The sequence below is a fragment of the Melospiza melodia genome, chromosome 2 (genome assembly GCF_035770615.1).
Source record: "Melospiza melodia melodia isolate bMelMel2 chromosome 2, bMelMel2.pri, whole genome shotgun sequence".
In the NCBI taxonomy this organism is placed as follows: domain Eukaryota; kingdom Metazoa; phylum Chordata; class Aves; order Passeriformes; family Passerellidae; genus Melospiza; species Melospiza melodia.
Window position 1 is genome coordinate 4574186 of NC_086195.1, and position 25616 is coordinate 4599801.

At 38.7% G+C, this 25616-nt stretch overlaps 1 protein-coding gene across 3 annotated transcripts in view; it reads right to left on the bottom strand.

The window, feature by feature from the left end:
• The window catches only part of DSCAM (DS cell adhesion molecule), a 468801-nt gene that overhangs the window by 394291 nt on the left and 48894 nt on the right, over positions 1-25616 (bottom strand). For all 3 annotated transcript variants that reach the window (XM_063180924.1, XM_063180932.1, XM_063180940.1), the window contains exons 2-3: positions 8648-8965; positions 2982-3128 (exon numbers count right to left, since the gene is read on the bottom strand). In XM_063180924.1, the coding sequence (XP_063036994.1) occupies positions 2982-3128; positions 8648-8965 (465 nt within the window). The remainder of the gene's footprint in view (positions 1-2981; positions 3129-8647; positions 8966-25616) is intronic.

Sequence of the window (25616 nt, forward strand, 5' to 3'; positions counted from 1 at the left end):
AATATCCAGTCTAAACCTGCTCTCTGACAATTTGAAGCCATTCTCCTTTGTCCTGTCACTCCATCCCTTGTAAAAAGTCTCTTCCCATCTTTCTTGTCAGCTCCCTTCAAAAAATGTTCTCATCTTTATCCTGGCCTCTCCCACAGATTCTTTTTCTCTTTGCTCTTCTTACTTTTCAAGTAAATACTACCTTTTTTCCCCCTACAAAAACCTTTTCCTCTTCAAACCATGATAAGCATCACTCTCAAATATATTTATAACTATATAACTATAATATATAATATATTACACATTATCATATATAAATATATATTTTATATATATATCACTATAACTATTATTATATTTGTTCCTTTTACAGTAGAGGTTTCCCCTCAAGCTGGCTTTCCTTTTTGAAGATTTTAATGAATAACCAATAAAACAGTTATTTAGAAGGAAAAAAACCAGAAGAAAATAAATGAGAACTTGATATTTTCCAATACTTAATAACTTCCAATACTTTCCTGAGTGCAAGACCAAAGAATCTGGTTTTGCACATAAAAAAATACAATAAATAGGGTTTTTTATAGCATCTGTTCTAATGAACTATGTTTTATTTTCATTTAAATTGCCAACTGCAGAATTGAGGGATTGTGAGATAAGAAACTTGGTAAAGTTTGTAATAGATTTTTAGTGATTGTAGCCTTGTCAACCATTGTCAGAGGGTGCATAAAGGAAAAAAAATTAGATTTAGATCTATATAGTTGACTGTTATCACACTGTTTTATTCCCCAAACATTTTGGCATTAAAACCAATATAAGCTAAGAAAAAATAAATTATCTGCAAGTGGCAGCTATAATGTTTTGAAGAGCTGGCATATTTTTTCCTTAAAAAGGAAATTACAGAGACCTGGATGTCCCCTACTCCTGATTCCAGGGTGAAGGTAGGATTGAGCCACTCTCAGATATCACAGAGGTAGAAGGAATTCAGATTATGTCCTCTCAGCCTATGTTTCCACAGAAAACATGCATATTTTTTTTATAACAGGGAATGATTAAACTTAGAAAAAAAAATTAAGGTAGTTAATCATGAAGAAGTTAATGTTTTTTCCTCCAGCCAAGACTCACACCTACAGACGTACATGCACCATGCAGCAGATTATTTTAAGACTAAGCAAAATAAACACATCCATCCAACCTTGTGTTAATTAGTTGAAATCATAGTTTAGAGAACCTTAAGCATAATTCTGCATCAATATATACAGAATAATGGAAAGGTTGTGGTATTTGCATTTAAATACAACTCTGTATTGGCTGAGGTGCTGGTGAGTCCAGTAATTCAGATATTCCAGACCTCTGTGCAAACACACCCAGCTGCAGTTGCTCCATGACAAAAAATTATGATATTATCAAAATCCAAAACCATATTAAGGAAGTGAAATTACCAAGCTTAGACAGTGCAACATAGAACAACTGATCATCAATTACATGGGTTTTAAATATCTACCAAATGCTTAGAAATGTCTTTGAATTATAATTTTTGAGGAAAATATTTCAAGGTGATGTCAGGAATCAATAAAGCATGGAGAGAAATTAAATCTATAATATGAGCCATATAGAGACACAGGTATTGCCATCAATGACACAATTTTCCATAAAATAAAAATTATTAATATACTGAGGGGGTGTACAGGAACATTTCCACATGCTTGAGCATCATAAACACAAACATATTCCTGAGTAGACTGTACAACATTTAACTCAAACTATTTTTTTTTCCATTCTGCACAGCCCTGAAACAATACATTTCCAATTTCTGCACATATAAATCATTTGTATGTGCAACAACAACTGCACTCTGCATTATCTATAATTCAGATATGTACTATACTGAAAATATTTCTCCTACCCATTTGTTCTCCCATGAATTTCTTGCAATGTGTATGCTTTAAAATGTTAGATTTTCTTTGCTCAAATTCCTGAACAATGCCTCACACTTTCTCCCTCTGTCAGTAAATAGATTAATGAACATAACTGCTTTACTACAGATTTTTTCACTTCAATATGTTCAGCTTATAGCAGTGCTTAAGCCTCCACTGTTATCTGTGAAGATATTTGGGATTAAAATGCTATAAAACTATAAATATTGATTACATACCTCATTTAAACATAACCAAACTCATTTAGACCCAGGATTTCTTCTAATCCATGAGTAACATCACCACTAAAAACAATTACAACCCAGCACATGTTTATGACACTCAAATTTCCTTGGCATGCAGGAGCTCTCTATCAAAGTTAAAATGCAAACCCACTGCCACAGCACCCGAAAGCTGGTTTTATGTCTGGTATAAAACAAAAACCATGTTATTTTCCCCTCAAGCAGCCTAGAAAAGCAGGGCTGTCTGAAGCCTTCATGTCACACACACAGAGTCACAGGGATGCAGCAACACTGAAGTGAAATACATTACTGGGAGGATGACATCCCACTCAGTTATAATTGAACCAAAGCAAACATCAGGCTTTTGGGAGGGAAAAAAAAAGAAACAGGAAATATCTCTGTCACATTCACATTCTCTGAAAAATCCCTTTGCCCAGGATTTTGCTCCTGGGAAGTTGAGAAGCCTCAGAGAAAAAGGGAAACAATTCTTATCTCATTTGCTTCTCCTGTGTTTTGCTCATGTGGAATGTGTTTGGAGATTGTTTCATTTGATTATGGTGTGAGTTGTTTTCACTCGTTGGCCAATCAGGGCCAACTGTGTCGGGACTTGAGTTTTCATTATTATCTTTTTAGCATTCTGTAAGTATCTTTTCTGTATTCTTTAGTATAGTTTAGTACAGTATTCCTTAATAAAATATAGTATAATAAAATAATAAATTAGCCTTCTGAGAACATGGAGTCAGATTCATCATTCCTTCTGTTGTCGGGCACTCTGCAAATGCAATACATCTCTGCCATTGCCAGCTGGGAAAAGCAAAAATAAAAAGCCATAAGAGCCTACCTGAGACAAGCGAGACTGTGTCTTTCTCCCATGAGACAACAGTGATGTATGCCTCCACAGAGGAGGGGATAATGCACTTGAACACTGCTACATTGCCTCTCATGGCTTTCTGGTCCTCCACACGGACTGTATAGGGTTCCCGTAAAACTGCAGGGACAAGAGGAGCCTTTGTTACAGAAATTGGTACAGGAATTGCAGCCCCACACCTCACCCACTGCCTCAGCCTCGCAAAGTGCCCCCAGAATCAGGCTGGGAGCTCTCATCTCAGTCAATGGCACACGCAAGTTGATACAAAAGCATTCCTGGTGTTATAGGATAGGGAATAAAACAATGTGGATACTGGAATGTTTAAGGTAAAAAGAAGGATGTTTAATTTGTGACTTTAACATTTATAGTGTTAGGAAAATTAATCCACAAACACCAGAGGTTTATGTCCAAAGAGGAGACAGAGGAGTCCTTTTACTTTATTGGAATAAAGGGAGAGACCATGGCACATTCCCCTGGGATCTCTAAATTTTTGGAGGATGCAGCCTCCTTTTTATCCCAACTTCCTGGCTGCATTTCCCTTCTCTCTTTCCCCATTGGCTGAGGTACTTGAGAGGCACAGACTGCCCAGAATGCCTGATACCAGAGATTGCCCTCTAACATATAACCCTCCCTTTTAATTTTTAATTCTTATGGAATTTAGGTGTTTTTCTTCCCCATTGTTTCCTTCATCTCTCAATGTCTAATTTCCTTTATCAGCAAACCTAATGTTTATTTGTAAAAGCAAATATATTTTTCCATTCATCAATCAGTATAATCCTTCCCATTTTTTCTTTTATCTTCCAGAGATAGTTTTATCTACTAGCAGACCCATAGCTTGCTTGTAAAGACAAATCTACTATTCCTCTCTATAGTTTTTCAAAAATGACTTGGAGGGTGACAGCACTACCTCTCCAATGACACTGGACAAACCAACAGTTTATTAAATTTTTGATTTTTCAGAAAAGAATGCAAAACAATAAGTATTTACAGAAAAAAGGGAAAGTTCACTACTAGAACGTAAACATCAGAAAGCTTAGAAGAACTTGAAAAACAAGACAACGCATTCCCAGATTTTTTGTTTCCTCAACATCTGCATCTCTTACTCTGTGTTCTTTCCTCACCTAATTGCAGGAGGCTCAGGTAGGAACTGCATATTTATGTGGATAAATGATGTTTCATGTAACTTGTGCAGCTTCCCCAGCCACATTTCCCTTCACAAAGGGTTTTGTGCTCTCTCAAAGAGCACAGAGGTACATGCAGGTGCTGTGTGAGAATTGGACATCCAGAGGGGAGAAGGGAAAGGCAGTGTCATTTAGGATTTTGAAGAAGTGAGAACCAAAGGAGAAAATCCATGGAGGTGACAGAGAGAAAAAAATAAATGTGTGTCAGGAACACGGAGAAATGAGAGTAAGAGGAGAGCTACATTTGATTGACCAGAAAGAGATCAGTTAATGGAAAAAAAAAAAAAAAAAAAAAAAAAAAAAACCCAAAAAAAACCAGAAACAAAGTCACAACTGTATTTAAAAAAAAAAAAAAAGCTATAATAAAATCCAACATGATTCAAAAAATGTTTAGAATCAGCATAGTAGTTGTCTTGAGTCTGAAATAGTTAATATAATGGAAGAAGAGAAAAGAGAACAACTGGATGGACAAGGAGGATAAAAGCACAACTGGAAAAATCATTCCCACCACACCAAACTGATGATGTTGGGATGAGATGAAGTTGCACTGTGTAGGAGAATGGAAAGAAGGCAAATCCTGAAATAATTCCATGAAGAGTGAGGGATGAGCATTTCTGTGAGAGGGTGAGACAGGACAGACAAGCACAACAAAGATTCTCCATGGAAACACAAGGTCAAGGTGCAAAAAAAAAAGGAATCACCAGAGCCAAAAGAAACCATTTCAATGAGAACAGGGATGAGTGCACTGGACATGTCAGTGTGCCTGAGACCTGCATCTGCCTGAGGGTAAAAGTTATTGGGAAGAACAGCAATGCTGAGCTGCCATATTACAGGGACATTTCTTGCCCACCTTTCCTGTCCACAAACAGAACAAGCTCTTATACAAATACATTTAGCCCCACTGATTCTGGCTGGAAAGTCAGTAAATTCTTTTCAGTGTTTACAAAGGCAATTCTAAACACCAGCAGCACTGGAATTTCCAAATGTCTGCCCCACTTAGGATGTATTTCAAGAAAATGCCAGAGTAATGAAATGGAACCACAGTCTTCAAAATGCAAACAGCATCAAATTTTCGGGTCCATTGTTACCACTGCAAAAAGTAAGATTGAAGTTCTCCATCCCAAACATTGCTATAACAATGTAACTTATAGAAGACCTAACCAAAAATAAGTTTAATTAAAAATGAAATATCTTTTTTAAAAGGAAAAAAACCCTAATCTTCTATTGCAAAATAGACACTGCTGGTTTTTAAAAAGTCAATAATTGATTTCTAATGAAAGGTTAGGATTCTTAGCCCTGTTATGATTGTTAAACTGATATTAAAAGCACCTTTAGTGCAGTGACTTTTCAGTATTGGCTGCCCTGTGGTGAAGCAGTTCCCTGACCTTGTCCCACACCCAGGGAATGGCACATGGATCATCTTAACGAGGCTGATTTGTGTCTGTGCTCTTGCTCCAGCCACCATTCCCTGTTCAGCAGCAGTACCCCAACTTACTGCTGAAGGTGTTTGCACTTTTCAGAACACTTTGCTGTTGCTTTGATTTTTTAAGATTTTTTAAGCTTTCTGATGTTTACATTCTTGTAATGAATATTTCACATGCTTTCTGTAAATAACTTACTGTTTTGCATTCTTTATGGAGGAAGAGAAATTTGATGGATTGTTGGTTTGTCCAGTGTCATTGGAGAGGTGGCACTGTCACCCTCCAATCCACTGCCACTTTTGGAAATCTATAAGTGTTGGAGTCAGAAATTAAAAAGTGCTTTTAACCTTTAAAGAAGCAGCATGTTCATGTTGTGTTATTTCATGTCCTATAGTGACACTTGGCCACTTTGAAAATCTGCCCAACTGATCTTGTCAACAAAATCTGACACAGAAACCATGTGGGGCACAAAACCTGGAAAGAAGTTTATTCATGTCCTTGCTTAAAAAATAAATTTACATTATTATGATTTATGAGGCTCCTCAGCTATTTCCAAATCATAGTTTTGACAGTTTCCATGAATAAATTGCCGATTTTTACTTTTTCTTATTTTTTTTTAATCCCAAGTCCTCAGGTCATTAATTTCTATGAGAATGTCACCCTTTGCTTAAGAAAAAGAAAAAAGTAGACTCTTCACTGCCATGACTGCACAGAAGAGCTTCAAGATAAAATGGAGACCTTTACTGCCATGTGGGACTGGCATGGAAGAGGATTAGGTTTGGGTGTCCAGGTTGGGGATTATGATTTTTGAGAGGACTTTGGGAATATTTGTTGCACTAAATCTCAAATTACATGCAAAACCACAATTACAGTTATCTGTGAGCTGGAATTTTTGTATCTGCTGCCCATATGCCTGGGAAAAGGGGTAAATGAGCTCCAGACTTTCTCAAGCTTTGAGAAATGTGCAGAACCATCTATGTCTTTGTGCTATGACCAGATTATCCACTGATTTCTTCTGTGTTCTTAGGAAACCAATTGCTGTTGGAGTGCATTGGAAGCAGGAAATTAGGAAAAAAAAATCATGTTAATTCATGCCAGTCTGAAATATTTTTCAGATTTCACGTGAACAGAAATCATTTGCGAGCACCACATAAAGAAATGAAGTTTCTAATTTCAAATTTGAGCAGCCCAGGGTTTCTCATCTGAGCATAAAATGCACTTGACTGCCATGCACAGAAGACTCCAAATTTTGTTTTCCTGTGATTGAGGGGTTGCACAGCCTTTGGAAAATATGCTCACTGGTAGCTGTGGCCTGCCACCAGGCACAGGGACAGCTCTGACCCAGCATCAGCTCATGTGAAGGAAAGGAATTCACTATCCAAACCTCAGATTAAATGAGAAATTGGGAAATTAGTGAAAATGGGGTAAAAGGTTACAAAAGAAAAGAAAAGAGGTAAAGGGGGCATTCATGACTTGGCAGAAAAAGAGGAGTCATTAACTTCTGAGCCAAGCACCTACATTGCAAACAGCAAAGTCCTTTTCCAAGGCCCTTTTTTTATTTGCAAGGTTCATTTCTCAAGCAGAGGGAGAAATCTTGTTTTGGAGTTCCATGGATAAATATTTGACACCTAAAGGGACACCAGCTCAGAGCCTTAGCCAGCAGCACTGCAAATTTTAGCCTCATTGTATCACCACATTAGTTTATCTAAGAAATGTAAAAATTGGAAAGCAATCCTGGGAAAAAATAATGTCCAAAAGATGTTCAAAATGGAGACAGAGAAACACATCCAGAAAAGACAAAAATAAACATTATGTTATCTCTAAATATAATTCTAGCAGACAACTTGCCCTCAAATCCATGACAGTAAAACCAAAAGCTCAAAAACCAGAACGGAGTTTTAAACATAAAGTTGGTTACAATGTGTTTGTATGAATCTTTGATTTTCAAGTTTTTGGTTTTTTTAGGGACAACTAAATAATTTCATAAGAAGCACGGACCATCATAGAGCTCCCCATATATGTAACATGATAACTTGCTTCTACTGGATGCTTCTTGTGCAAGAAAACCCACTTTCCTAGACTAAAATTTTAATGAGACACGAATTTTATGGAAACCTGGTTTTTATTCTTGCTTCCCAGCTGCCTACAAACTACAGATCTCTGAATGTTAACTTATTGTTAAGAAGAAGAGAGTGCATTTTATTATTTAAAAAGAAAGTCTCAGGCAAATCTGTTTTTAACTCTTCACAGTTTATTTTTCCCCTGTGAAGACAAATCTCCAGAGGAAAGGTTGTTCTCTTCTGAGAAAAGCCAAGCATAACTCCACCACAAACAAAGAACTTCCAAGGATTTGCATTTGCCAAGGGTCAGCTCCCAGATTATTTTTTGTTTATTTGTTCGAATATTTTAATTAACTGAAGATGATAGACCAAAATCTTCAAAAGCTGTGCAATCATGTTTGTGTGTTGTAACAAAAGGCCTGATTTTGATTGATCTGTAATTCCCCACTGGCTGACCCAGTCAGTACAGGAAACAGATGCAAAACCATCCTTCTCATTTGCATATTTTAGCTTAAAGAGAAAGCACTGCCCCTGGAGCTACATCAGTTTCTGAATCATTGCAGGAGACACAAATTTCTCTCTCAAAACAAAGCAGAAGTGACCACAAACTTATGAGGAGAGCTGTGATTTTAGACCAATCATTCCTCTTCTCTTCCAGCTCATGTACAAAATCCATCTTCTTCTCACACAGTTTTTTAATGTGCAAGCATGGTTTGATTGTTAATTTGATTATCATTTTGTTTCTCCTTATATTTGTGCTCAACTGATCTTTGGAAAGCTGACTTTCCAGCACCAAAGTAATTCAAACTGGGGAGGACAGGAGAGGAAAGAATTCATGCTATTACTTAATATTGTTAAGAGTTTAGAGGTTACACATCTGGCCAACCTCCCTTGACTGATATCTGCTCTTTGAAACACCCAAATTCCTTCCCTCCTTAATCCCGTGTGAACCCAAAAAAAAAAAAGATTCGACTCACCAGCCTTAATGTGAACATCCTGACTCCTGATTTTCCCTGAAGGATTTTCAGCTGTGCAATAGTAAGTGTTATCATGGATTAAGTTATTAAAGCTTGAAGGAGGGAAGGGGAAGATTTGGAGAGTGCCATTGGGGTGGACGTGGCGGATCCCTGGGACATCGTAGATCTCCTCGCCCGTCGCTAGGTACCATCTGAGCGTCACCGGGGGGATCCCCGCTGCTGGACAGGGGACCAGGGTCCCTGTGGTGCTAGCAAACACTACCTCTTGCAGAGATGCATTGACAAAGTAGAGACTGGCGTGTAGCTCTTCACTGAAAACTGCAAGACAAGAAGGAAAAAAAGAGAACAAGACGTTGAAAACCTGAGGAATTTCAGCGGCGCGCGGCGCGGTCCGACAGCGACGCCAAGTTAAACGCGATGCCCAGGGAAGGTAATCAAAGCTAATCTGGATGATGATTATTTATTTTATTATAATAAAATAAATAAAATAATAAAATGTTTCTTTTTTTCAAAGATAGTACCGCCAGGTTAAACACAGTAAGTGGTTTGCACCCAAAAGTAAAATGAGAAACCCCTTTTGGTGTTTCGGACACAGATCCGCTCACTTCTGCACTTGCTGAGGCAGCACTCCTCCTACAGCCTGCAAAAATCTATCAGTAGTCTGCCTCTATGAAATTCCAGAGACTAAATTTCTGCCTGGAACACAGGCAGCTTCTGTTAGCATCCCTAAATTTATCATTACAGTCTTCCCAAGGCAAAAATTATTTATAAAGTTATAAAAAGAACTGAGCAAACAGTGAAAAGAAATTCCCATAACTCCTTAATAGTAACACATGTCTATACTTAATACAGATACAGCTAAGTAAATGTTTTATATCATTTGGTCAGGTCTTTCTAAAGACCTCTATACCCAGGTGCCTATGGAAATCTTGGTTCTGCCTCCCAAGTGATTCCATGGAGTCCCACTCCCAGCCCTAAACTGAAGAATCTGCATCATTGGAAAGAGCCAATATTGGACAGAGCACCAGATTAACCACTTCTGCCATGGGCTATTCAGCTCTCACTGGAGGGACTGAAGTCTCCAAGTGGTTTAAAAGTCCCCCAACATTTTCTCTGAAGTACCTTCCTAAACTCTGTTGGAGAGCTGATAAGCCTAACACATGTTTTTTTTTTTCCAATAAATGGTAGGATAAATTCCAATACCATCAATCTGATTTGCATTTGCATATAGTGCTCACTTGTTTTTAAAAGAATGGTCAGTTTTGCTTGACACAAACACAGAGGCTTGAATGTTTCATTATATCATGAATGAAGTGGATTTTGACAGGATTCTCTAAAGCAAGGCTGGTAAGAGATCAGTTTTTGAAAAGGTGACCCCACTGGAGGACATGAGGCAGATTTCAGGGCAGCACAAGATGGATTCTTTAATCCTGCAGAAAGAACTTGCAATCCCAATGCTAAGCCATGAACTCTCTTGTCTAACTCTGCCACTGCATTTTATGATAGTTTGGAACACAAAATAGACAATTTTTTTCTTCTCTTTTTTGATAATTTACAAAGCTACAAGGTGGAAAGGTGTTTATTCTAAATATCAATCAGGAGAGACTCAAAGGAGAGCAAAACTGGCTCTGGGAATCCTTGGAAATTAAAAAAAGAGAGACACCTCTCCAATAGGGAAAGATGCCTGGCATGAAGCAGAAAAATGAGTGGCACAGAGAAGGTTGAAAGGCACTTGGAGCTTCAGAAAGGAGAAATTTCAACTGTGGAGCTGAGCTCCTGCATTTGGATGAGGCAGGTGCCAGCACAGAATAAATCCCCTGCAAGATAAATTCCACCTAAAACCTAGAGATTGGTGCAATCCCAAGGGGAACTCAGGCATCTGGAAAGCAAAAATAGGCACAAAAGGACTAAACACAGGAAGAAGCTGAATCCTCATTCAGAAGGAGTGAATAAGATGGTGCCACTTTTACATAATCACATTTCTAATTATAGTTGTACTTTGAAGCAGAGAACAGTATTGTTGGTAACATAATAGAGAAGTGGAAAAAAAAAAACAATTTAGCACTGTTCATCTGCTGTACAAGCTTTTCTCTGCAAATACAAATGAAACAATCAACAGGGCATTTAATTTCCATTGGCCAACAAGACATTCACGTGGAAGTAATAAACACAGTTCACATTTGCCAGCTTTTATTGTGCTGTGCTGCTTCTTAGCAGATATTCAAGCAAATCCAGTAGATTTCCTGGCCAAGAACAAAGAGGTAAACACCAAATTATGAATGCCATAAAAATAGAGAATATCAGAACTCTGTTTGACACTTCCATAGAATGTAACTTCCCAACCAAACACAGCACAGCTGAACTAGAGCCTCACACTAGCAGCACTTAACAATGAATTTTTCCAGCTGCTTTGTATCCCCTGTAGAAGCTTTCCCTACTTTTGACAAACTTTGCATCCATCAGCCAGTACAATAGTGCTTCATTTTAAACCAGCATCTGCTGCACATTCATCCTAATGGCAGCCACAAACACACCGAGATCCCTGGAAAATAATCACAGCGCTGTAATACACACACTTATACACAGTGCTGACAGCCCAGATGCTTTTTGTGGTGGAATTCACTGTGTAAGCCACATTGGAGACATCCAATGACAAAAATGGGATTTCAGAAGCTTTTATTAAAAAGATATTTCTCCTGAACATTCCGTAGGAAGAAAGGGATTAGCTGAATGACAGAAAAAGTGATTTATTGAAACCTAATTGAAGCTGAGACAAGTCAAAGATGATGTGTAATTAATTATATGTTACTTAATGATAGAATATGAGCCAGCTAAACACTGTGTTTTTCAGAAAGGAGAAGCAGCTCAGAATAAGAGTTGCAAGGGAGAGTGGTTGGAGAAACTGATGAAAGTTATGGAAATAAAACAGCAAAGAGAAATACCTGAAGAATGGAAAAAAAATAAAAGGCAATCATAAAAGAGAAAATAACATCCAAGGCAGAACTGAAAACTCTTGCAGCTGAGTGACTGCACTTGGCCTGGACAGAGATCACACCATTTCACAGTGTAAGGGAAGAAAAGGAAGAAAAGATTCTTCCTGGATGAGGGTTATTTATTACCAAACCAATAATTCTGGAGGGAAGCAAGAGGAAGGCAGCACCTCAGCAGTGCTCAGGTGCTCCAGCTGGAATGAAAAGGTGAGAAACAATCTGCACCTGCAGGCACTTTGGGGCAGGAAGGCAGAGATTTGTGTCCTCGGCTGAGTGGATAAAGGAGAACATCAACAGTTTATCGGATCAAAGGACAAGAAGCACTTCTGGATTCTAAGGCTCAATAGAAGCCAGGATCTCACTCCTGCAAGAATGGGGAGAGAGGTATGGGGGAGGGAAAAACAGAGGGGAGAGAGGGAGGGAGATGGGAGGTGGATAAATTTTTTGCAAGTTCAATCAGTATTTCTTACTCTCAAGTGCGTGGAGCTGATAAGGGGAACTGACAAAGCATTACAGCCAAGGAAATTCATCCTGATTTTCAGGGGAGACAGGGCTGCTGTGCTTAGCGAAGTGCTGAATGCATCAGCCAGATGCAAAATTTCTGTTGGCACTTGAGAGATCTCTTTTCAACTGAAATGATTCTTTGCAAGCTGCTCAGTGGAGCTGTGAGCTGATCTCCCCCAGCCAGGGACACTGAGCACTGAGAGCCAGGCTGGGCAGGTGGAACCTGGATGGACACACAGCCAGGAACATTTAGGCTGGGTGTGGCATTTCCAACACCTGCAGCTGTTGGCACAGCTGAGAATTGAGTAATTTTTTGTTTTTACAGAGGTGGCCTTTTCTCTCAGGCAGGTCACTCCTCCAGGTCTGTGCATGCTGAGCATTGAAGGTCTTCTACAAGGACCTGACCAATACCTCCTGTGATATTCCTGCCTATAAGGGATTTTGTTAAGGCTTTACAAAGCAAACCAGGCTGAAACTGCTGTTTCTCAATCCTCCTGTTTCCTGGGCAGAAAGGTGTGTCACTAAGGTGTGAGAGAGAAGATCCTACATTTAAATGACAGCACTGCATCCATCCAGCTTGGGCTTGCCCCGTGTGGAGTCTGGTGACAAGGAGGGATCAGCACCAACAAAGAGATGAGAGAAGAAATGCAAAAGCCATGAAACCATCTGTCCTCTTCCCTTCTGTGGAAACCCAGGGCACTGGGAATATTTCTGTGTCTGCTCTGGGGTGCCCTGACCCCCAGGGCAGCACTGACTCTGACCCTCATCCATGGAGAAAGTTTCCTAAACTCCAGAATAGACCAGAATCCACAAAAGTGTGAAATAGATTATAGAGAGCAGTGTAGGTGCATCACTTGGTGAGAAATTGAGGGTTTGGGGTTTTTAGTGTGTTGTGGATGGCAGCAAGATGGAGGGCACAGGGTGCTGTCCTGGGTTTCTTCTTCCTTCTTCTTCCTTCTTCTCCATGGGTTTGGGTGGCATTTTGTAATTGGGCAGAAAAGTCCCCATTGCAGCTCTGTGGGATCAGTTATTGGGTTAAAAGAGAAAATAATCCAGGTGTCAGTTCTTCATTGGATAGTTTAGTCTTAAAAGACCTTGTAACAAGAGATTGTTGGCCATTTTGTGCCTTCTAATGAAAAGCTGCAGAACTCACAGCAGTGAGACTGTTTTACTGATAAGAAATAATAAACACCTGAGTGTGAACATGAAACACCATCTCAAATGCCTTCAATCCAGACCCAGAGAAACCCACAGCTGGTACCACCACACCTTTCCTCCACAATATTTCCCCTTCACGTTGTTTCAGCTCCAAGAACCTTTACCCTAAAGATGCCAAAAGTGAAAATTTTCCTGCAGCTTTCATGGAACAAAAGAAAATTTTGTATCTGTTCAACTCAGTGGCAGAATGCAATGCTGAGCCTCAGTGCTGTACATAATTCCTTTTCATCATGTGCTCTTTCATCTTTTAGTAAGTTTAAATAACACTTGTGTGATTTTGAAGTTGGTTTTTTGGGCCTCATGTTCTTCCAATGCTCTCTTCCCCTATTCTGCAATTGGCCATTTGAAGCCCCATTTTTCTCTTCAGCTCTTGAAAGAACTGAAATACTTTTGGTTGAGAGACCATTCAGCACAGTCAAAAATATGAGTAAAATGTCTCTGAACAATTAATTGATACTTATATTTAATTCACCTTCTGTACCCTTTTCAAGGACTAAATGCTGTTCCTGTAATGTCTTTGCAAGTGGAAAGTTTGGTCTTAAATGAATAACAATTTCAAACTAAGGGAAAAATTGTTTCTCATCCATTTGATTAATCAAATCCAGCATGAAATATTTATATAGATAAATTAAAAGATATGAATCAAAGTGAAAGTCTGGAGCCGAGAGACCACTGAGATTATTTAGATAAAATAAAAATCAAAACAGAAAAGATAAATTATGGAATTAAGCAGTTGACTGCTCTCCTGCACTACAGCAGGTTTGCAGAAACAGCCTGAACTGTGTTACAGTGGAACTTCAGGTTTGCCACAGCTTTGGACATCAATGTTCCCTCTCTTTTTCTGTTTAATGAGGTTGTGATTGAGGAACTGGGCAACAATCAAGTTTTATTTCAGATTTATTGGATATATATGTGCCACCTTCAATAGTATTTTTTTTAAATACAGCTGCCTAAACACAAGAAACATAGAATCAAACCCAAGGAATATAATAAAAATAGAAAAATAAAGGAAAGAAAGGACAGTATTTAATAAAGTCTAAACTCCTAGTGCTGAATTGGAATTGCAGAAACCTGGGACTGCTTTTTATAATGATGGGACAGCACATTCCAGAAGAGGCTGACATTTGGAAAAATTTTTGCAAACAGATGCCAAGCAGGATGAGACACGTTCCCTTAAGAGGTTTAAGGACTAAGAACCTCTGTAATCTTATCAGCTCATCAAGCTCCAATCAAACTTTAAGAAAAACACAAAATATCAATATCTTTCATGCCTTCTGGAAGAAGCCTTGTCCTAAAGGACCTGAGGCATCATGCCTTGCGTAGGACAGAAGTTTTTTGAGCCTTCTCCACAGGTGATGTAGGAAAACCAGCCTGGGCTCAGCTGAGGCCCTGCCTTGATGGGAGAAATCACTCACTTCCCTTGGTCTCCCATCTCCAACAGATAGAGGGATTAGGAAAACTTCCCAACTTCTTGAACATCTCAGTCAGGTGGAGAAGCTCAGCACAGGTGCTCCAACATTTTTAGCTCCTGGGTGGATGTTTGGTGTCTACATTTATGGACATTTGTGCTGTGAGTTCAGCCTGTCTGGCTCATGCATGAACCTGAAAGCATCACAGCCTTTGCCTGTCCTTACACCAGCAATTCCTAAATGCATCTTCAGGCTTCAGAAAATTCAAAAATAGGGGTTTTTTTTAAGTTATTTGGGTTTGGTTTTGGTTTGGGTTTTTTGTTTGGTTTTTTAAATTTTCTTTTGTTTTGGTGCGGGAGGTGTCGCGTAAAAACATTCAGTAGAAACAGGGCAAAAAAAAGACAAAGATCACAGAATATCCTGAGTTGGAAAGGACACACAAGGATCATCAAGCCCAACTCCTGGCTCTGCACAGGATCATCCCTGAGAGCCACACCAGATGTTCCCTTTCATCCCCAAAAGAGGACAGGGAAGAGATTAAATAACAGAGATGTATTTGGCAAAATGGAAGAAGAAGGTGGCAAGGCAGGTGGGAGTCAGAAGGATGTTAAGACTCAAGGAACTCCTCAGGATCTCTTATCTCTGCTATCAGCCAGACAGCTCCTTTTTCACTGCCCTGAAATCAGGGTAAAAGCAGGCAAGAAAACATCATTGTGGCCACAGCCATTAAAAGCATATGCCTGTGAGGTAGACACCTAGAGAGAACAAAAGACCCAATTATAGCAAAACAATTGAAAACGTTTTTAAAGTGAGTATTTAAGCCTCATTTTTCCATATGGTCAGCAAAAAATATTGAAGGCCTCCCTAACAGAGGAAAATAAAATATTGATTTTTCACTGTAAATACAAATATCTTGTAAGACAATTTAGTGGAATTAATCTAAAAAGCCGTCAAAAAAAAAAAAAATAAAATAAACCCAAGCCAATTTTTGTAGGAGAACGGCTGAAGCCATCTAAACAACAAATTATATTTAAGGAAACTGAATTACCAGGATCACACTACAGGTTAATTACCCTGTTGACATCCAAACAATACAGTATACTAAGATAATCTTTTTTGCATAAACACACACACACAGAGAACTGATAAATGAAACATTTCTGAATGCACTGCTGTGCCTTTCAAAGCAGTAGAAACATTACAAATGCAATCACAAATATGCTGATTACTCATTGCAGAGCACAGGGAGGGAGAAAGAGCCTGGGTGGGTGGGAGGATGCAATGCTGATGGGCTGTGTTGCTATTTAGGATGTTTTTTAATTTTTTTTCAAGATGCTATAATGGATCACCATGAATGAGATTTTAAAAAGAGAGATTTAAGAAAAAAAAAGAGGCTAAATTGGCCTTTTTTTCCTGCAATACGTCTCCCCTTGATGAACTGAAAAAAAAAAAAAACCCTCATTTGAAAAGAATCAAAACCTGATTAGACACTTACAAACAAGAATGTTATTATCACTACTCAATTATCCAGTAACAGGCTATGCAAAGTGACCTAGAGAAATTACTGCAGCTATTGTGGAAAGATCAGAGTGATGAGGCATTACAATAATCCATCTGTGATCGTGTCTCCCTCTAGGGGTTTTATCTAATGACTAGCACACAAGGTTGATAAATATTATAAATTTTATTAGAGCAAGGGGAAAGCAAATGTACTTTTACAACTTTGGCTTTGATTCTGGCTCTGGACAGGGATTTCTTTTGCTCCTCTGAATGGATGGGGATTGAACATCCCTCATTGTTTGAGGGGATGGAGGGTAAAACAGCTCACAGGAGGAGTAAGTTTCAGGTGGAAGCAGAATAAGTAACTTCAAGAACTTCAAGAATAAAGATGCTCTGACCAGACTCTAAAATAAATCTTATTAAAAAGGAATTAATAAAATGAAGAGTGAAAGCAGCCCTAAAGAAGAATTATGAGAGAATGCTAAAACCAAAATAGATTTAACATGGAAAACAAAATTAAATCAGGTGCCTAAAATTATCTGATATTAAAAATAAAATTAGCAAAGAGATGAAGATATTAAACTAATTCAATTACAAAAACACCAATTAAGCACCACCACCCACAACGGATTTAAGTCAAGTCAACTAAGGAGAGAACAATTCTTCCCACAGTATAAAATCTCAAAATGCTGAACTATTTCCCATGCTGTGTGTTGTGTAAGGGTAGCCAGTATTTTAGGGCTCAACAATATAAATTTGCTATATGTCCACCAAAAAACCTGCCAAAAAATGATGGTTTTTTCAAATTGCTACTGTGATTCAATGTGTCAATGCTCAACCTTTTATTCCAAAGGGTTTCTCGTTTGAATCAGTTTCAAAATCAGAACCACTAATGAGGATAATTAAGTATGCAGTTGGTTTTGCCCACAAATAATAATCACTATGGAAAAAAAGCACTCAGCATTGCATTATCATTCTCAGAGGACAGAAACTTCCATTAAATCAAAGCAGGCTTCCACAATTAAAAGAAAAGGTTCTCAGGTGAAACCATAAAAAGAAGCAGAACTCACAAGGCAGGGAGAGAAGTTTGGGTTTTGGTGGAGTGCACAATGCAATAAAGGCAAGTGATGGGAGATTTTAATCAGCTAAACAGGAATAATTTGTGGTTAAAAAAATACCAACCAAAAAAACCCAAACCAAAAAAACCCAGATAATTGTCAATCCATGGGCAAAAAAATATGCATCTGTGCTTCTTGAACCCAAAATCTCAATTCCACTCATTCCTATCAAAAGGAACAGACAGCAAGAATGCCAAAATCAATGGGACAGAAATTAGAGAAGAGGCTTAGATTTATTTTTCTCTCAAAAATATTTTATGAGAAAGAAATAAAGATAATTAGATGCGTCTTAGGTTTTTGAAAAAATGGAATTAATCCATATTTGCATAGATCCTTTTAACTGGTTTATAAAATTATCACTTTTTCCATAAGCAGAGCCATTATTTTCAGTGCCTTATTGGCTGAGATTTAACAGGTTTCAATCTGAGGCATGTCTTCAAAATTTCTGAGAGAGTCCTGATGGCCACCAACTTCGCATCCTAATGGGACCAACATGGTTTTACAAATAAACAGCAAAGCTGAGCGTACTTTTATTAGATCTGTCCAGAAAGGAGAAAAATTAGGAAAAAAAAATCTCTTTCACACAAAAATGAGAGCAAAATAAATCTAAATTTTCAGTGAAAGTAATTAAATGTCAGGATGACACATGGACAAAATTCCATGAAGGTTGTTTTAGAGAAGAGCAGTCAGCTCCATTTTGAGTATCACAGTCTGGTGACTTCTCTGTCACCTTTCCCACACCCCAGAGGAAGACTTTGCCAATCATGCAAGCCATGAAGGTTCTTTCATTTGGATGCAGGGAACAGCCAGGACATCACTTTGGGACAGGACCTCATCCTTTGGGTGTCCTTTGCGACAGGACCTTATCCTTTATCCTTATTCATGTGGGTGAGTTCTGCTTGTGGTGAGTGAACCCCACTGCCAGAGCGAACCTCCCAGCAGAGCAATCTTGCCAAAGACCCAGCTAGGAAAATGAAGAAGAACAAAAACCCCAAAATGTCAAGGGATTTTTTAACCTCAATCTCTCAGGTCCATTATTCCACACCATTGTTATTGCCGAGTACCTACAAAAGCGGCCCACAAAAGAGAAATCAGCTAAATGGCTTCAAACTGAAAGAAAGGAGATTTAAATGAGATTTTAGGAGGGAATTCTTTGCTGTGAGGGTGAGGAGCCCCTGGCCCAGGGTGCCCAGAGATGCTGTGGCTGCCCCTGGATCCCTGGAAGAGTTCAAAGCCAGGTTGGACACTGGGGCTGGGAGCGGCCTGGGACAGTGGAAGGTGTCCCTGCCCATGACAGAGGGGTGGAATGAGATGAGCTATGGTTCCATTTTACAATGAAGTGAGAAGCAGTATTATAATTTGCTTACTGCCCATATTTTTTCCTAAACTTCTTTCAATATCACCACGGTGTACTGATTATTGTTTACATCTCACTAAATTAAAGGAAAAGAAAATGCTCTGGCCTTCATGGCCATCCATCCATCCTAAGCCATTCCATGATTCCATAATGCTACTTTTGCCCTCAAGAAGCCTGCAGGAGTTCTCAGTTTAATGATGGCAAGTTCAACAGGCTCCTGCATCTACAACCTGATGCAAGTGTTGTTGGCACAGCTGGAAATTGACTGCCTTAAAAGCTTCTGTAAATCCAAAATGGGGCTGAACATACACCACAGAGCTCCAAAGCTCTGAGGGGAGAGAAGGGGGAAGGAAAGCAGAGGGGTAAATCTGGATGTTGCCTGGTTGTGTCCCACTCCTCCCCCACACTGAGTCACTTTGGGGGAAAAGTGTTTTCCTTGGATGCATTGAGGGAAAGCAATATTATTGCCCCAAGGGAAAAGTAAGAATGGAGGCTTGGGGTTTGGCTGAGCCTGCACAGCCTCTACCCAGACACCATCGGGGAGCTCCTCCAGCATGGACAAGCAGGGGGATCTGAAATATTCTGGCAGCCACAGGCATACAAAACACGAGGTTTTACTGCAAGAAATCACACAAACATTGCTAAATACACTGGGTATTGATAGAAAATGCAGGGAGAATTAGGTGAGAGCTTTGGTGGCACAGTATTCCCAACACTGGCACTCATTTAGGTACCACATTATGTAGCCCCTGCTAAAGGAAAGTGCAAAACCTGCCCATGATGGGAATAATAAGCAGAGCAACCTTGGTAGCACTTCCTGAAAAACAGAGTTCTTCCAGAAATTGCTAAAGAGATGAGTAGCACTGAACTCTACTGGATTTCCTAGTTAGGAATTGTTGAACTGTACTCTTAACAGTCCAAATTCACCACCAGCACATCAAGGACAAAATTTAATATTAGTGTGATGCGTTTTTTGCATCAAGCTATTTATAATATTAGGGTATAAGAGCATTTACATTCTGGAAGTGTTAAGTTTACTGTCCCCCACCTCCCCACCATGATTCTTCTTTCATGTCAAAGTTCACTGCAGGTGATTTATGCAAGAACAAATCCTTATTCCCCAAATCTGCAGCAGAGAAAGAAAATGCAGGAATGGAAGAAATTCCTGTGTCACAGGCAAAAAAAAAACACACACCCCTGAACATTAATCTGAAGGGAGAGAACATGCAGGATCTAGAAATGGCTCTGTGGATTAGAAATCCCTCCAGGACCACAGATCCACCTGGCATTTGGATTTCCTTGCTTGGTGGGGACTCTCAAGCCTCTGCAGAGCATGCAGCACATCTCCAACATTTTGCTGCACTAAAATCCCTGCTGGATTTTTCCAGCTGTGGGGACAAGCCCTGGGTGTGAGTGAATTCCTTGTGACAGCCTGCCTGTCATATCACCAGGGCTGGCTGGGGCTGAGTCACAGCAGCAGAACCAGAGCAGCGCTTCCCTCTGCTCCAAAGCCAGCACCAGCCCAGGAGGGAAGAGGGCACAGCTGCCTGGCTCACCCCGGGGATGGCTCTCAATGAACATCCAAAAAACAAAAAGGAGACAGGAAGGAAAAGAAGGAGAAACCCACAAAACCCTCATAGCAATTGCTTCTGCTCAGCACAAAGCATCTAGCAGCAACAGATCTGAGCAGTCTCGCTGGTGCAGAGCAAACAGAAGTTGTACAGAGTTGCTGTTTCAATGATGAAATTTCTGATGGCCTCTGAAAGTGATTTAGCTCTATTAATCATGAAAATTAAGCCAGGACTGACAGAGGCAGAGAGTAACTCACATAATACATACCACATACTCACGTACTACAGCAAAACAAGGTAGAATAGAATATTCCAACATAATTTAAGCGTACATAGAATGGAAGGACGTGCAGTGACAGAACAAGAAGAAATGGCCTTTAGCTGAAACAAGTTAGGGTTAGGTTAAATATTGGGAAGAAATCCTTTTCTATGAGGGTGGGCAGGCCCTGACAGAGGGTGCCCAGAGCAGCTGTGGCTGCCCCTGGATCCAAGGCCAGGCTGGACACTGGGGCTTGGAGCACCTGGGACAGTGGGAGGTGTCCCTGCCATGGCAGGGGGATGGAATGAGATGAGATTTTAGTTCCCTTCCAACCCAAACCATTCCATGGTTCCATTTTACAATGAAGATGAGAAGCAGCATTATAACTTGGTTACTGCTCATATTTTTTTCCTAAACTTCTTTCAAGATCACCATGATGTACGGATTTTTGTTTACATCTCACTAAATTAAAGGAAAAGAAAATGCCCTAGCATTCATGGCTATTTTAGTAGAAGACTAGAGCTGTGACAAGTTACTGCAATCTTAATTAAAAAGAATACCAAAAAAGGAAGATTTTTCACTCTACCTATCACTTGAAGGGGAAAGAAAAAGAGGATTAAAAAAAAGGGTAGGTGCAAAACAAGTCTTCAGGATTTAATTTTGTTTCTTAACTAAACCAACAGACAGACAACTTATGGAATGATCACTGCCTTAACAACTGCAATCTGTTATTCTCTTTGTCTTGGGTTTACTGTATAATTCATACAACATAGCATACAAAGAAAAAAGTATATTAATAGTATTATAAAATAGTATATTTATATTTTTAAAAGTATATTAATAGCATTATAAAATAGACACAGCCCATGAGGAATTCCTTTTCCTCAATGGGAGACAAGATCTCAGGAATTTGGGTTTTGCTGGATAAGGAAAGGTTTCAAGTAGAAATTCAACATATCTGAAATAAATTAAAACAACATCACTCAATATTAATATCACATCTAAAACGGAGGGGAGACACTACCAATGTAAAAATAAGTTATCCAAGAGTATTTTAACATTCTGAATATTCCCAAGATAACATTCAATTTGGAAATGGCACATTTAGCATGTTAATCAGTTGAGGAACAGAAATTATATGTATTGGAATATGATTAGGATGGTACAGAAGGAGAATATAACACAGATTTACTTATTATATACTCTTGACAAAATATAACACTAACTTGCCTTGAAGGCCTCTTTGTTCACCTGAAAAATAAGCACACAACTTGCTGAGCTGTTACTTGGAAAATCTTGGTTTCCATTTGCTCCCCCCATCAGGATTTCTGTGTCACATCAAGGCAATCACAAGCCTCAAAGAGCAACAGCAAAAAAAAAACAAACATTATTTGAACTTAATTGAAATTTGAAATTTTTCTGTGTTTTCCAGTAGTTTTTTAAAAAACAGTATATCATTTTTTCACTGAAGTGCAATGAAAATGAAGTCCTTGGACCTTCTGCAGCCAAGGAAGGTATTTCTGGTGTCAGTTCAGCCCAAACAAACCTCCTCCCTTCCAGTTTTCCTTGGGAACATTTTACAAAGACCAAGCCTCAAGAGTAACTGCACAAACTCATTTATTTTGTTATCACTTTTGGGAGAAGGATGACAACGTTCAACATAAATCTTAGTGAAAGGAAAAAGAATTCTTCAGTGTTCAGTTTCTTTTTTTTTAAAAAAATAAATCACCTTTTCTTTTGTGTAACAGTAGAATGGGGTGTTATTCCAAATGTCCAAGTACCCATCACCTGTGCTCCAGCAGAGAGGCTGATAAAGGATGTTTAGGGAAGGGCTGTCACAATCCTTTCCTAGTGGTGACAGCTAATTTTAAGCCCAGTATCACACAAATAACTGGAATTACCTTTGCTGTTTGCAGTGCTCTGCACTCATTTCCTTCCCCAATTGCCATTTTATTCCCCATTATTGCATGATCTTTCTAACTCTTTGCAGCTCTCCTTCTGTGCATTTCGGGGTTTCATGAACAGTGTTCCATCAGAAGACTTTAATATTTATAACCTTCCTCAGTTCATTTATGTCACCAACCCATGAACCAGCACAGATCACTGACTGGGTTTTTTCTCCAGCAGGAAAATCAATTGTATGTTTCCTATTTCTTTCCTAGCCTGTCATTAATCTACATGAGGACCTCTCTTACCCCATGGCATCTTTCTTCTTGATATGCTTGATATGACATTTTGATGAACTTGTTTTAAAGACCTAGTTATGTTATTCTGACTCCATTCTCCTTGCCCACCTGCTTCGATTCCCTCAAAGAAAAAAAAAATCTGTAATAATTTGCCAAGCACAACTTTCCTTTTCTAAGTCTGTCAGATTTCTTTCCCCAGTGTATTGCATTTATTTATGTGTTCTGAAAACTTTGTTCTTTAATGCCTGGTAACTTAGAGTTCTCTACCATAGCCCATAAGACAACAAAAACCTGTGACATTAAGAACCCAAAATAAAACAGCAGATAAAATAAAAGAACACATCTGATGTCTGGCATTTCCAGAACTTTAAAAAGTTATTTTAAATTCATTTTCTAGCATCAGTTCCTTAGGGATTGAGATGCTTTGTCCCAGATGCCCATTTTCAAACACTTAGGTTATTTGGGCATTTTCTAGGTTCACTGTCTTTCACCTTCACTTTTTTTGTCCAAGTCTGCAGGATTTAACAGGGTTTTACATCAAGATTTCAGACCTGGAAGACAAATTCTCACCAATTACATGATAATTTCTTACCAATTATTCCTACACTTGTCAAATCCCCCAATCTTTAAGTTTGAAACCATCCATTTTGTATCACATCCCAACTTACCTTTAAATATTTCCTTTTCCTTCTGTAAGTCTTACTCCTTCTTTTCAACACTATTTTTTTTTAAACTCATTTTTTGGGGCTGGGCAGATGTTGAAGGATTCTACAAGAAAAGGCTGAGCAGAGAGGTCCTAAAATTCAACCTTTTCTGGAAACAACCTGTCTCAAGCAAGTGTTTCTGTGTTTGCTGGTACCTCTTGGAATATATATATTGAATATAAATATATTATAAATATATAAAAATAGTAAATATATAAATATGTTTATAAATATAGATTGTATAACTATATTATAAATATATATGTTGAAATATAAATATTTCCTGTGTTGCTGGTACGTCTTGGAATGTTCCAGCTGCATCTCCTGTGCTAAACCAAGACAAAAATCACCTTCCCTGAGGGCTCCAAACCACAGCATCCACCTTTCACCTCTCATCTTCATGAGCCAACTCTACCAAGCTGAAAATCCACCTTTTTCATTCATCAGTCACACTAAACCATAATATTTAAGGCTTAATACAATCACTGTATTTGGCAAAATAGTTTCTCCCACACACACTTCTGCTCCTAATCAGAGATAATTAAGTATGTGCATCATACAAATTGACAGCCATGTAGATTGTGAAGCAGAGTTTAAAGTGTAAATAATGATGAGATAAAAGGGATCTTTTGAGCAAAATCAAAGTATCAAGTAGTCATTATGTGTAATCACTATTACAATTTAATGACATTTGTGCTAGAGTAGGAATATGAACGGGAATTAAAGTGTCTCATATATATCACTATTTTCTTTTTTCTTTTTAACTCTGTGTTGGTTCCAAATGGTTACCAAAAGATCAGCCTTTGCTTGAGTCTCTAGTAGGTGATTCTGCTGCAAACACAGAGCCCAAGCCAGCTTCAGTGGCCTGGATGTGAGACATGAGGAGGTCATGCTGTGTGTGGGGCAAAGATCCTAATATTTATCCTTTTAATCTTGCTTTAAGTGTTAGATATCAATATTAAGACTGGAAAGTCACGATTGGAGGCTGCTGCCCCACCACACACACAAATCTATAGCTAAGATACAGAGGTAACCTCAAATAGATGTGACAGTGACACACAAACCTGACTAAAGGCATAAAGGGAAGGCAGAGGAAGGAGGAATAAGATTCCTTTGCTCCCATGAAGCTGATGAACATCAAATCATGAGAGAGCAGAAATAAGAGAAAAAATTCTATCTGCTTTTAAATTTCCTATGCATTTGTAAATACTTTAATTTTATGACCAGTTCAAAGGTCAGTTCTGCCCAGCAGTCAGTTCTGTCCATCATCAGGACAGCAGGTTTGCAAACATCATTGTCTTGCACAGATTTTTGATAGAGGTGTTTCTATATCTAACATTTCTCAGGGTATCGAGTCCCAAATGTGGCCTCACTAATATTTCAATGCATCATCGGAAATGTACCATGAGAAGAACAAAATAAATAAAACAGAAGGCCAGGAGTACTCAGTGACAAAAAAATACTGACTTCCAAATGTTATTTCACCCACAAGTTGATGTGAAGGGGACAGGACACAAAGGACACACCAATCAAATAAAAGACCTTATGTAATCTGTAGAAATATCAGATTGAGCAGCAGCACCAGTTGAGTTCAGGGCATAGACTGATACCAAGGTATCCCTAGGGCCTGTTTGCATTTCCTAAAACAGAACTTGATCTAGCAGAGAAATTGTGGGGGTTTATCCAGCAATATTTTTTCATCTTTCCGTTTCTTCACTCAGATTTTAAAGAAAGGTATCTGGCTTTATTGATTATGATTATCTTGAGACATTTCCATTCGTGAACTGAAAAAAAAAAAAAACAATACAATGAGCTGATTGGTAAAATCCTTCTTGGGTTGTTCTAAGGTTTCTGGCTTTAAAATAAAATATTTTTTTACAAATATGCCATCCAACCAAATCATCCCATCCCCTATACAATTCACATCTAGATTTGTCCCATTAAAAACACTCTGAACATTTTGGGTTGTTTTATTATTCTGTAGTGAAACCAAATACTTGGCTTAAGCCTGTGCCTATTTTTAATGGCCTGTTTTAACTCTCTCATTGATCTGTTGTCATGTTTAATCAAGACAACAACAAAAAAAAAAAGGGTAGCAAGTAGGGTAAGCTTCAAGTACTGCACATTTAATTACATCAAGGATTTGCTGGGGA